This window comes from Bombus terrestris, chromosome 15 (assembly GCF_910591885.1).
Source record: "Bombus terrestris chromosome 15, iyBomTerr1.2, whole genome shotgun sequence".
Lineage (NCBI taxonomy): Eukaryota > Metazoa > Arthropoda > Insecta > Hymenoptera > Apidae > Bombus > Bombus terrestris.
Window position 1 is genome coordinate 9186731 of NC_063283.1, and position 12763 is coordinate 9199493.

At 28.6% G+C, this 12763-nt stretch overlaps 2 protein-coding genes across 5 annotated transcripts; both read right to left on the reverse strand.

Moving 5' to 3' along the window:
- Nucleotides 1–261: 261 nt before the first annotated feature.
- Nucleotides 262–8447, reverse strand: LOC100643302 (anaphase-promoting complex subunit 1). Of its 3 annotated transcripts, none has more exons than XM_048412318.1 (21): nucleotides 8096–8447; nucleotides 7800–7943; nucleotides 7408–7725; nucleotides 7262–7332; nucleotides 7069–7181; nucleotides 6724–6990; nucleotides 6245–6638; nucleotides 5967–6156; nucleotides 5482–5887; nucleotides 4430–5413; nucleotides 4109–4359; nucleotides 3955–4026; nucleotides 3194–3284; nucleotides 2918–3122; nucleotides 2522–2842; nucleotides 2212–2440; nucleotides 1921–2126; nucleotides 1511–1850; nucleotides 687–1335; nucleotides 493–621; nucleotides 262–418 (listed from the first exon to the last, which is right to left on the reverse strand). In XM_048412318.1, the coding sequence occupies exons 1-21, from the start codon at nucleotides 8117–8119 to the stop codon at nucleotides 333–335; spliced, it is 5490 nt and encodes a 1829-aa protein (XP_048268275.1). In that variant the 5' UTR covers nucleotides 8120–8447; the 3' UTR covers nucleotides 262–332. The 3 variants fall into 3 exon arrangements, with proteins under 3 accessions (XP_048268275.1, XP_012172493.2, XP_048268276.1); XM_012317103.3 differs by having other exon boundaries at nucleotides 3194–3697; nucleotides 3768–4026; XM_048412319.1 differs by lacking the exons at nucleotides 7069–7181; nucleotides 7262–7332; nucleotides 7408–7725; nucleotides 7800–7943; nucleotides 8096–8447 and having other exon boundaries at nucleotides 3194–3697; nucleotides 3768–4026; nucleotides 6245–6324; nucleotides 6407–6638; nucleotides 6724–6865.
- Nucleotides 8448–8909: 462 nt separating this feature from the next.
- On the reverse strand, nucleotides 8910–12395 carry LOC100642740 (actin-related protein 1). Of its 2 annotated transcripts, none has more exons than XM_003401265.4 (7): nucleotides 12236–12395; nucleotides 11847–11911; nucleotides 10713–11039; nucleotides 10315–10624; nucleotides 10010–10183; nucleotides 9842–9904; nucleotides 8910–9767 (listed from the first exon to the last, which is right to left on the reverse strand). In XM_003401265.4, exons 1-7 carry the CDS (start codon nucleotides 12281–12283, stop codon nucleotides 9624–9626), a joined length of 1131 nt encoding a protein of 376 aa, XP_003401313.1. In that variant the 5' UTR covers nucleotides 12284–12395; the 3' UTR covers nucleotides 8910–9623. The 2 variants fall into 2 exon arrangements, with proteins under 2 accessions (XP_003401313.1, XP_048268290.1); XM_048412333.1 differs by lacking the exon at nucleotides 12236–12395 and adding an exon at nucleotides 11987–12150.
- Between the last annotated feature and the right edge of the window lie 368 nt (nucleotides 12396–12763).

Consider the following 12763-nt stretch of genomic DNA (forward strand, 5'->3'; position numbering starts at 1 on the left):
TTAAATTGTTTAATATTGTAAATAATATTTATTACAATAGATAGAATAATAAATTAATTTTCTGTTAATTATATTGTTATCTTATTAACACTTTGATTATACGAATATGGATTGTATATATTTTTATACATTTTACGATACATGACAAAGAATTACATATGCAGCAAAATTTAGTTTATGTATAACAGGTTATAAAAAGTATCAGTCTACAATCTCCGTATATCTTTTCAATATATATATATAATGAATTATAAACATAAGTTAATTTAATGACCAATTTTTTTTCCAAATATTTTATACAAAACTTGTATCCATTATTCACAGTAACACAATTAGCTGGATTTTAATATTTTATATAATTTGTACAATGTTACATTAGGTATTTTAGATTTTACTTCTGTGTTTAATAATGATGCCACTAAAAATATATTGAGGTTAATCGTAACAAATATAAATCAGCATAGAAATGTATCAGTAAATAGGTAAACTTACAGATTGTCTGGTAATCCATTTTATATGGAATGTCATAAAATACGAAATATGTGCACATTCTTTGCAATAATGTTATATTTTCTTCAATGTTTCCACTTGTTAAATAAGACTTTATATGAGGTGTTAATTCTACAAAAAAATTGTTAAATATTGAAAAAAATATACATTTAATATTAAAAACATATAGTACTTACCACGTTCCCAGCTATCCATAATATATGAAATGTTTTGTTTAATTGCAAGTATACTTTCTGTACCAAGCACGGGATTTTTGCTTTCTATGTAAGACTTTTTTAACATTTGAGATGAAACGAGTTTTATTTGCCATATGGAGAAGCTGTTTGGTTCTTTTTCTATAATTTCCATACTTTTTATTAAATTCACCCATAAAGGAAGGAGACTCACTTTATCTTTTATTACACATTCATACACAATTATAGCAAATGTATGTAAAAATTGTTTTTCGAACTCTGTCATTTCAGAATGTTGTCCGTCATATTTACAGAAAGAACTTGCATCTTTTGAACAAGATAACGTTTCTACAATTTCCATTTTTTCATTAGAAGAATCTGATTGCTCATTCCAACTACCACTTATTCTTTCAGATGTGTTGCTCAAGCTTTGTGATAGGTATCCAGAACTATTTTTAGCTAAACTACCACAAGATTGCATCTTGAAGCTAATCTCAGTTTTAGTTTTATTTTGTTTGGACCATTGCAAAAAACATTTTACTATATTTAAAATAGTTTTATCATTTGTAAAAGAAGTTACACATTCAGGTCGAGCAGCCCATGCGATAACATTTTCTGTTGTTAAAGTTTGAGCAATTAAACTTCTAAAACCCTGAAACATAGATAGAAAAAAGATAATATTAAATGTTAATATATTTATATACTTTTATTTATATACTATATGATGTAATCCAGAAGCCATCCTAAGTTGAGAAGCAAGGATTACAATAAATAATAAAGTAATAGTAATACTTTTAATTTAATATGAAGGACCAAAACATAATTACATGAGGATCTTCTATATATGGTAAACAACCAGCTCTCTGTTTAACATCTAACGTTTCACACTTTTTGAGCATATTCTCAAGTTGTTGCCAGTTATGATCTTTTACAAAAATGATTTCCCAATATCGATCGTCTTTTAGTTCAATTTTTTTAATAGTACACAGTTGTGGCAGTAAGCATGGTGCTTGAAGTATTAAATCTTGTCCATCGCCATCTTTTTCAGATTCGAATGTTAAATGCACTGTTGCATAGCAGTACTGACCACTATCAATATCTCTAGGTAAAATTACACGTGGTTCAGCAGCCAATACATATAAATGTCGTAGAGCTTGTAAATGATACCTAATAATTAGTAAGAATAATTATTAAGGTAAGAAGTCAATTTTTGTAAATATACTATGCTATTATTAACCTGTTATCATTACTATGTGTTGGAAATTTTGGAAAAAGGGAAATTATAAGAGCAGCTACTGCGCTAGGACTATTAGAAAGAGTATATTTCCCTCCTCCAAGAAAAAGTAGACCAAGAGCCATATGTGTCGCTAAATGAGATCCATATGTAACAACGTTACTCGCAGGGCCCACACGAGTTCTTATGTGTCGACATATTCTCATAATCTATGCAATATAGTATAAATAAGTTTACAAATACAAAAACATTACATAATTCATTAATGACTAATAATTCACGTATTAAATTTACCTCTAAGTTCCCTGTTCCCGCCATTACAACAGCAGCAGAAAGTAAGGTAACATTTAAACAAGTTTCAATGGTTGATTTTCCTGCTAGTTCGGCAATAGTTTTATGTGATAATGCCGTAAACATCTGGGCATAATTATATAAAGTTTTAAAAGCATTTTTATTGGCGGTCCCCGCAAATTTTAAACCCAAAGCCATACAGGCACCCGCAATTATATTGCAGTAAGCTTGGCTGTATTTTAATTAATATTAATTAGTATAAGGAAGATATTACGTTAATGTTATTAAGTACAAGTATATTCTATATACTAACTTCATAGTTTCCAAATCAACATTCTGCCCTATTTCAGAAGTTGGTTTTTGTAATCTGTATTTATAAACAATGTTAGGAACGTGACTAGAAACCCAGGATTTGGTTGGTTCAATTTCATTCCAAAGAATAAGTGATTTTGCTAATATTCTTAATAGTAAGAAATCAGGTCGTACAAAATCTAATAAATATTGAGTATCAGGCGCCTGCATCCACTCTGCTACTGCTTTATTTCCTGTATCAAAATACATGAGACCTAGAGCTATAGTTGCTCCAGGACTTGTCACATCAATATTTATGGAATCACCTTCTCGTATTTGATAACTGAAATTATAAGAAAAAAGAAAAATATAAAATGTTTTACAAAATTGTTTACAAAATGTGTTACAAAATGTTTACCTAGGTGATTTATATTTGTCTTTTTGTGCTCCTGTAAAAGGTCTAACATGTCCTCCAACCATGTAATAATGTAAAGTGTCTGGTATATTAGCTAAATCTGGCCCACCTCCACATCCTAATACCACCAAACCTAATGCAAGACCTGCTGCTAAAGAATAAGATTCTCGATCTATACAGTTTTTCATTTCAGGTCCTGGAGGTCTCCCTTTAAATAATTTAATTAATTTGGTAAAGTCATATACAACTACATGTTATAATTTTATATTGAATAGTTACCAATCTCTGATAATAAAGCATGTGAAATATGCCTATGAGCAGTTCCTTGGTACACTAAACCAACTCCCATCAATGCAGCAACCTGAACATTCTGTGGAACGTTTAATTCAATACTTGTCGGAGGTAACAGAGTTTCCACATGAAGAGATAATAATTTAGTCATAGAAACATTCATTGTACCACGGTGAGTTGCTGACAATCCTAATAGAAGTCCAACATTGGTAGCCTCATGACATTCAACTAAGTACTCATACATGCTATAAGGTGCTAAGTTCTTCAAATGACCATTTAGACCAAGTGCCATTAAGAATCCCGAATGTTCAATACCAAATTCGCCCTGTTGTTGTTTATTATATACTATCCATGTAGAATCGATATTAGATGCATCTGGATGAATACGAAGACCTGCAGCTACACCATTATGAAATAATGGCCATAAATTCATATTTGGTGGAACATCTATGTGAGCTAGTTCTACAGTTGTTCCACGAGGAGGTGCTTTTCCTATACATATAAGGACATTTTACGATTGTCAAAAATTTCTAGAAATACGAATGCTATTGTTGGTTCGTACCAGTCAAGCAAAGTCGAGGAATTGGTAACTGCTCTGTAATAATAGGAGTTGAAGTTCTGAGTGTAAACATGCCTCTAGCTACTGGAAGTGCCATCGTTCTTGTGCATAGTGCATGTAAATGTTTCTCCTGTTCTTCTATATATTCAGGGTCATCTACAACTGGCCTCTGAACTATTGCTATCCTTACCGGTTTTGACGAATTTAGAAGTTTTCGAACTTCTGCTATTCTATGATCTTTGTTAAATCTCAATTTTAATACCTATATAACATCATAATTAATATGTGTAACAAGTAATACCTCCCGAATACTTTTCGTATTTATAAATATTATCTAAACATACAGCATCATCAAATTCCATGCCATCATCTTGTTCAGGATCTTTAATTGAATAATTTTTCCCTTCATTTTCTAAGTGATTTGATACAGATGATTTTAAATGTTCGCCCAATGCAGATAAATCTTGTCGATCAACTAATTCGTACGCTTGCATTGGCCAATTTGATGGAGGACGTTCTCTACACCTGTACATTATATCTTTTAACAGCAATGATACACCAGGAGGTAATGTTTCAAGATCTTTTTTGTTCATGCCTATGAATAGAATGTTTCAACTTTTAATTCATGATTAAAATTAGTGATATTTGAAGTATTAAAAACTTACCTAATTCATGATATAGTAATACTATTCTATCTATCGCAGAACATTCAATATTTTTACATATTTCTTTTTCGAATTTATTTCCGCTTTCTTGAAAATCTATACGACTTCCAACTGGTATTATATGCTTTATAAGTCTATCGATTTCTAGCACAATAGGTTTATTTTCATTTGCTATGAGTGCTATTAAATAAATTATATTTCTCGTCTTTAAATTTACTTGACTTAAATAAGGGAATGGCGTCACTTCCATTCCATTTAACAAATTATTTAACGTTTCAAATATGTTTGGTGGTTTTAATGGAATATAATTCGGCATAGTAATCTTCTGCAAATCTGCTTCTTTCATTTGAGACACTGAATTTTTTAAGTAATAGACAGATTGAAAATCAAGAAAATAATGATGAGCATATACATCGAATTTTAAATCCAAGCTTAATTGGTACAATAATTGTGCAAGCAGATGTAAACTTTCTGACATTACACAATTCAGCTTCAATTCTTCATATAAAAGATGTAAAGAAAGAAGGACGAGCGGAAAATACGGAAATAAAATAGACTGCGTATTTATTTTTCCTGTACTGTTTGATTCTATAATGCGTGGCACTGATGTTTGAAATATGTTAGACGTTTTTTGTAGGTCAAGTATATTTGAAATAAAAATTTTAGAACTTCCATTTTTCATAAAATTCGTCATGTATTTCCAATCATCATTTGAACCAGAATTATTTGTTTTTTGTTTCTTTGATACTACTATAGGACTATTGCGTTCATTGAGTTGATCTTTTTCATTCATCTGAATTAATTGTAACTTTTCTACTTCATATCCTAATAATGTAAATAAAACAACAAGAAAGAGATACCATTCCTGTTCTGATGAAAAATCTTGAGGTCCAGGAGCATTTCGTGCTCCATACCATTTTACCAATAATTGCATTGCTAAATCTTTTTGTAAAACACTTCTTAACGTTTGTAAACATTTAGTTACTGTAAAAAATGTAAAAAAAATAATGTGCTATTAAATCAAATATAATTATAAACATATATATGCTTACCCAAGGGAGAGGTACTAGATGTTGGTAACGTTATTCGAAAATAATTTTTACTCCCGTATTCTAAAGTAATCTTATTTCCGACAGCTTCTTTTAAAATAAGAAAATTATTCTCTATCAAAGAATTCTCTAACAAAATAGGTGGTCTTGGACAGTTACCACCTACAGGACTTAACAAGTGCAATCCTTCTTCAAATTTAATATCGTGAGAAGCGGCACAGTTTTGTGAAATCAACGAACTACGTCGTGGAAATGGAGAACCTAATTTATGATTGATATTAGATAAAAAATAGTTATATCCGGTTAAATTTGGAAGTATTCCTGTTACATGTAATTTTCCAATACAAGTCACTCCTGAATATAATACCACTGCATTTGATAGATCCATTATCGCTATTATATGTAAACTCTGAAATATAAAATGGTATGTTTTATATTTTTATTCTAATAACTAAATATTATATTATGAAATGTTAGAAAGTACTGACTGGTATATTAACAGCACCCTTAGCTACAATGTTTGTTACCATGCCGAAAATAATTTGTTGTTGTTTATTTGTTTTCTCAAGCCTTACTAAAGAAAGTTGAGATCTATGTGGAACTAAGTAACATAAATAGTTCTGCCCCACGAAATCTGATGACAAAAAAACCTTTGACGCTCGACTGGACATAACATCCCTTAAAAAAATATTAATGTTTTACTGTTTGAATGTACTAGAAAATATGAAAAAAATTTACAAGATTTATATGAAAATATTATATATACTTTGGAATTCCAACATTCTCAGTCCATACATGATCAAGACATATTTCTGGGTATAAAGGTTTACTTGGTGAAATAACGTCCTGTAATTGTATGTTACTACAGCTACCAAAAGGACTATTTTGTGTCTGATTTAATACAGAAGCCATTACTGTTTGATGCAACCTTGTATGATGAATGATCGAATTTGCAGGTGCTCCGAGTAAAGGTGAGAAAGCAGAATGGGTAGGAGATTGACAACGTGAAATAGTTGCCATGGGACTCTGAGATCTTGAATGCTGCTGTTGTTGTTGAGATGGTGATGGACCTCCTGAGCATGTAGTAGTATAAGATGTTCGAGAACCAAATGGACTATTTGACATTCCTAATCCTATATTAAATTGCGGATTTGGTACCCCTAAAACGCAGATACGTATATTTTAAATGAAAATTCTAATTTTTCCAAATTAGACGATTTCTCTATGTGATTGTATTGCGTTTACCAAATATACTTAAGTGTCCTTTATTTGTACTTTTATTACAGGAAAGATTACTTCCAATGTTTAAAGGTGAAGCACTTGCAGATTGATTAAACATACTAGGAGTAGTATCACTATTTCCACAAACTATTTGACACTCTTCTGTTGAAGCTTTACGTATTTTATATACAGAATGTAACCCAGTCTTTGTATCATATATCACAGCCAAAGATGGTTCAGAACTAGTAAATACAATCTGTTGATTTGAATCATACATGTATGATATGTTTCCTATAAATCAAATCATATATTAATTATATTCTTTGATCTAAAGTATTATAGAAAAATTTGTAAAATTTATAATGATACCATGCTTAATAAGTACGGGACAAATTTCATCTAAAGGATGTGTAAGAGAAAATACCACTGGCAAATTTGTGTCATTATGTAGTTGTAATCTATTTCTTTCCAATGATGTATATCTACAAACATTGATCATAATATTATTCATGCACGTTTTAAACTGTTATTATACAAGAATTTTAAGGATCAAAAAATATACCTTGTTTCTGATATGGGAACTTGTGTTTTTTCTAACAAAATTCCATACCTTGTTGGCCACACAGCAGATACCTAAATTATAAGATAAAATATCTATAATGTAATTATAAGTCTTTAATTAAATATCATATTTTATCAAAATGTTACCTGAAATTGTAAACTAGATACATAATCTTCTCCAAGATTGGTAAATACTTTAAGAGTATATGAATCAATTAAACAAATACATTCTATCGTTTTATCAGAATTATCTTCTTCATCCATTTCTTTTCCTCTTGCTAAATGATCAGGTATATTAGTATGAAATTTGCACCATAGTGCATGTTTAATATCTGTTTCACAAGTATATGTTGTTTCTAATATCTTTGCAGTTTGATTGCCCTTTGAATGAATTGCAATTTTGCCTGAACAATATAATTCTTCTTCACCGCATGTATCATTTTCACGCACAATCCAAAATTCCTTCTATATGTATATAATTGATATATTAGAAACTTTAAATATTCATTAATACGAATAAAATCATTATATATACTTACTGGCAATGTATCTGAAATATTTACTTCACTAAATTTTTGTAGCAAAATACTTTCTCCTTCAACTGTTTGATTGTTTAATAGTTGTTGATTAGTCACTGATTCAGGATGTCGTAAAATTATTTGTCTTCCACCAGGAATATATTCCTTTGTGTTACAGAGTTAGAATTATAATTTTTCAATATATTAATATATCAGTTTAGATTAAAAAAAATGTTCAATATTAATAGAAAACAATACCTTACAGAATTTAATTATGTTTATTAATTATATCATAACCTAAAAAACATTTGACTTACCACCGGTTCTGAGGCGGCAATCATCTTTTCCTTAGTTTCATCCAGATTTGCAGAATCTAATTATTAAGAATTAGGTAAATAATATGATAGTATTTATTTTAGATTGTTTCTTAGAATTATTTGAAAATATTTATGCAAATACAATGTTGCTAAACGTTGCGTCACTATGGACGTCGCCATATTCGAATATATATAAGTACATAACTGCATATATTTCATGCTATAATATATTGGATAAATATTTAACATAGAATTATATTTACTTAATTATGTACTTCCTTTATCTAAATGATAGAATCCTTTTGCGCTAATAATAACTAATTTAATCTTTTTATTATAAATTATATAATTATACATTTGATTATAAATTATAGTTAAGTTGTTAAAGTAAACAATATAAATATTACAATATTAATTTTACAATACTGATTATTAATTATAATTTATGATAAATAAAATATAGCTTTTAAAATAACTTAATTAATAAGTTAAATTATGCAGAAAATGATAACAATATCCAACAATCATGAAAATAATTATTACAATTATAAAAATGTTCTTATACATAAGTGAATAGGAAGTAAATAATATGATCTCAAACAACTAGCTGACGTTCAATAATTCTATTATCGTTAGAAAAATATACGAACTCAAATATAAATATTTCTGGTACCTTTATAATAAAATTACTATTAAATACTTTCAAATTTTTAATATTTGCGGTTTTAATATATTGCAATTTTTTTGTTGCATATGAAATTGTGGAATTTGCCATTGTTACCGCTTGATTATAAAATTTGACATAATCAGCATATTTGTAAAGAGTTTATAGATTTATTTTACCAAAGCATACATATTTACAAATACTTTGCAAACTTGTTACTAGAGATAGAAATTACATTATCTTCTTTATAACGATTATTTGGTTAACCAAAGCATTTCATTTATGTTTTAATAGAATAGTCTATTCTTTTATTGTATTAAATATAATAAAATTATAAATAGTATAAAAACAAATATAATAACTTAGAAAGATGGTACTTTTATAAAATAAGAGATTTCCATTCAAATCTACAAGTAATATAGTGTTTACTTTTACAAGTAAATTTATCTTGAAAAGTTAAAATGTATCTAACATTGAAAATTTGTATGTACATTTCCAAGGAATCTTAATAAATAGATATCATTTAAAAATATAATAAAACTTTTATTTTAAAACTATGACTAAATAAATATTTGCATATTAAAAGTTTTACATAAACTTTCGAAGTATAAAATAAATCATATTACACTGTTTTTGCATTAAGTTTCTTTTTAATTCGTTAAATACGACATTTTATGATCCCTTGGAATATATTTTCATTAAAAAAGAACAGTTAAAGCAACAGTTTTTTAAAATTGCAGTATTAAAAGCATTCAAAGAGCATGGTAAATACGGTACATGTCGATTTCTGTGCCGACTGTGCCATTATTTATGTGTTGTACTTAAATTATTTGACATAACATCATAAATCTTTCTAAATTAAGTTCAAAATGTTTTACGATGAATTGCTCTAATACCATCCTCTTCATATTCTCTTTTACTAACCCACATCTTCTTGAAAGTATCTAAAGAAGCTAAAATAGAACCTCCAATCCAAGTACTATATAATCGTTCTTGAGGAGCTGATATCTATATTAGAATTTAAACATTCTTAGCAAACAAATATCAAGTTGCAAATAGTGTTTATTACACGTTATACATACCCTAATTTTTATATCTTTTGGTGCCATTTTACGAATCTCAGATAGTAATCTATCACCAAATCCCTAACATACAAGATACACATATTTAATGTTTATACAATTTAATTTGATATGTATCAATATATATATATTAATACATGAAAAATATTTCATTAATTTTATACTTACACGGAATAATGTAGATCCTCCTGATAAGACAATGTTTTGGAATAATACCTTTCTTAAATCTAAATCAGATTTCTGAATGGAATATGTTAATACTTCATGAAGTCCTTCACATTCTTCTCCAATTAAGTCTGGTCTAAAGAGCACTTCAGGAGCTCTAAACCGTGCTGGTCCAATCTATTGCAAATAAATACCATACTCTGCATACATTACATAATAAAATTTTTCATATAAATTTAAAATATATCGACATACACATAAATTGTATAAGAGACAACTAATTTTAAAGAAACAATATATATTATTACCTCTAAGTAACTTCCATCAGGCAATATATATTGGAATTTTTCTGTTTCAATAGTTTCTTCTTTTTGAGGGTTACTAGCAAGATAGCATGCTCTTTCTTTAATTGTTCTAACAATTTCAAATTCTGCTGTAGTTCTGAAATTAATACCCTCTTTACGTAGAAGAAGCCGAAGGTGCCTTGTGACATCACGTCCTGCTATATCAACTCTCATAATACTATGAGGCATAGCAAAACCTTCATAAATAGGTACTGCATGTGTGACACCATCTCCAGCATCTAAAACTACTCCTGTAGTCCGCCCTGTGGCATATCTTTAAATTAAATTTAAATAATGAGAATGTTATTAACCGTTTAATGATATTGTACAAAAAATACAGTTTATTAAAATTGAATACCTACAGACTAAGAACAGCTTGCATTGAAACAAACAAAGCTGGAACATTGAACGTATCAAAGAATATTTCTGCAGCTTTTTCCCTATTTTTTCTTGGATTAAGCGGTGCTTCTGTTAACAAAACTGGATGTTCTTCACTAAATGTTGCTAATTGATCTTTACTATAAACATAAGACCAAATTCTTTCCATGTCATTCCAATCTGTAACAACTCCATGTTCCATTGGATAACGAAGAGATAAAAGACCACGATGTTCCTCTGCTATTGGGCCCACGAAAAGATCTCCTTCTAAAGCACCAGCCATAACACGCACATGTTTGGGTCTTCCAATACTGCAAAAAATTATTAATATATGCAGGGTGTTTCAGAACACATGGACATAATTTCACTTAAATGAACGTATATTGAATTCAACACACTAAAATAACAAAAATAGTTCATATAAACATATGCCTGATATGACCCAGTTTCTGAGTTACAGCCAAATTTCTGTTTTCCAAAAATTCTTTTAATAAACTAAGTTCTTTATTTGTTTACAAATAACATTTAATATATTATGTACGATCTTATAAATATTCCACAACACTCTGTATTATGTAAATATTCCCTTTTAATGTTCCTAGATCAATTCAATCGTATCATTCATAATAGCAGTATAACTATTGAATGCCTACATTTTATAACATTGACAATAATGGCAGATTATACAAATACAGAAATGGCAGATACATATTTAATGTATGGCCTTGCTGAATGCTGTGCTGAGACATCTATAAGCTTGTATTCATGCCAAAAATGGTTATTTTGTGCAATTTCTGTAAAGCCAGGTAAATAATTGATATAATACAAATATAGCTGTATCATGGAAACAAGATCATATCGAGCCATATTAATATGAGCTTTTTTCTTATTCTGAAGTGTTAAATCCACCAGTGAAGTTGTGCCCACATATTCTAAAACACCTTGTATAATTAACACAGTTAGTAACGTTAGGCAAACTAAAAAACTATAGAACAATATAAATCTTGAGAACTCAAAATACTTGAAATTATCTTACAATCTACCGCCTGTCAATAACCTCCAAGCAAACAGAAAGCTGTCAAGAATATTAATTAGGTGGTAGCAGAAGATTTACTTACTAATTTGGAAATCTGCATTTTGGTATCTGATCGCCAGCAAATCCTGCTTTAATTACACCAGAACCCTAAAACAGGAAATAAAAAGATCATTATAACATTATCATTGAATATCATTATCGATTTTAAACTACAAAAATTACTGTATTTCTATTAGGTCACCAGTTTTATTAGATATAACCTATTTATATAATAAAATATTAATAACAGAAATGACACGAAAAAATGTAAGAAGATCGCATAATATATCACAATATTCATAGTTTTAAAGAAAAAGAGAAAAATTTTGAGCGTTGCTTAGGAGCCGACATTATGGTAGAATTGAATTTGACACACTGATTTAAAGAACGTAAAATTATTTGAAGACTTAGATATTTTGATATATTGCTTACATTATCGATAACTACGGGTTGATTAATTATCACATCGTACGGTTCCATAGTTATCTAAAAAATCGTACTATTTTATGTAAGAACTTTGGAAATTCACAACTGTAACCCCACAGTTGCACACCTATTCTCTGGTGAGTTTTGGAGGGAGTTATTGACAACTTAGAGAAATAAAATTACTTGTTACTAGTTACAAACAGGTTTGCCAATTGTTCATTCAATTTTTCTGACAAGTATGAAAAACACATTTAAATGTGATCATTCTTATCGATTACTTATCGTAAATCACATTTATATATATATATATATAAATTTTATTAAATATTTGTTAAGATATATAATGTATACAACAAAAATATTAATAATAATTAAGCATACATATTTTTTTTATAAAGGCGTGTATTAAATAAAATTCATAAAATAATTTCTGTTTCATTTAGTCATAGCCAACATTGAAGAATGTTTTATTTGATTATTCCATGTTGGGATATTATAAGATAATAATTATAAATAAAATATAAAAATCAAATA

Coding starts and splice junctions, on each gene's coding strand:
- LOC100643302 (XM_012317103.3), bottom strand. CDS start 8,119: ATGATTGCCGCCTCAGAACCGGTG. Junction 3,123..3,193: donor TGCTTTATTATCAGAGATTG/GTAACTATTCAA, acceptor AATTATTTAAAG/GGAGACCTCCAGGACCTGAA. Junction 2,843..2,917: donor GACAAATATAAATCACCTAG/GTAAACATTTTG, acceptor TTATAATTTCAG/TTATCAAATACGAGAAGGTG.
- LOC100642740 (XM_003401265.4), bottom strand. CDS start 12,283: ATGGAACCGTACGATGTGATAATTAATCAACCCGTAGTTATCGATAAT. Junction 10,625..10,712: donor ATGCAAGCTGTTCTTAGTCT/GTAGGTATTCAA, acceptor TTTAATTTAAAG/ATATGCCACAGGGCGGACTA. Junction 10,184..10,314: donor CTGATGGAAGTTACTTAGAG/GTAATAATATAT, acceptor TATTTGCAATAG/ATTGGACCAGCACGGTTTAG.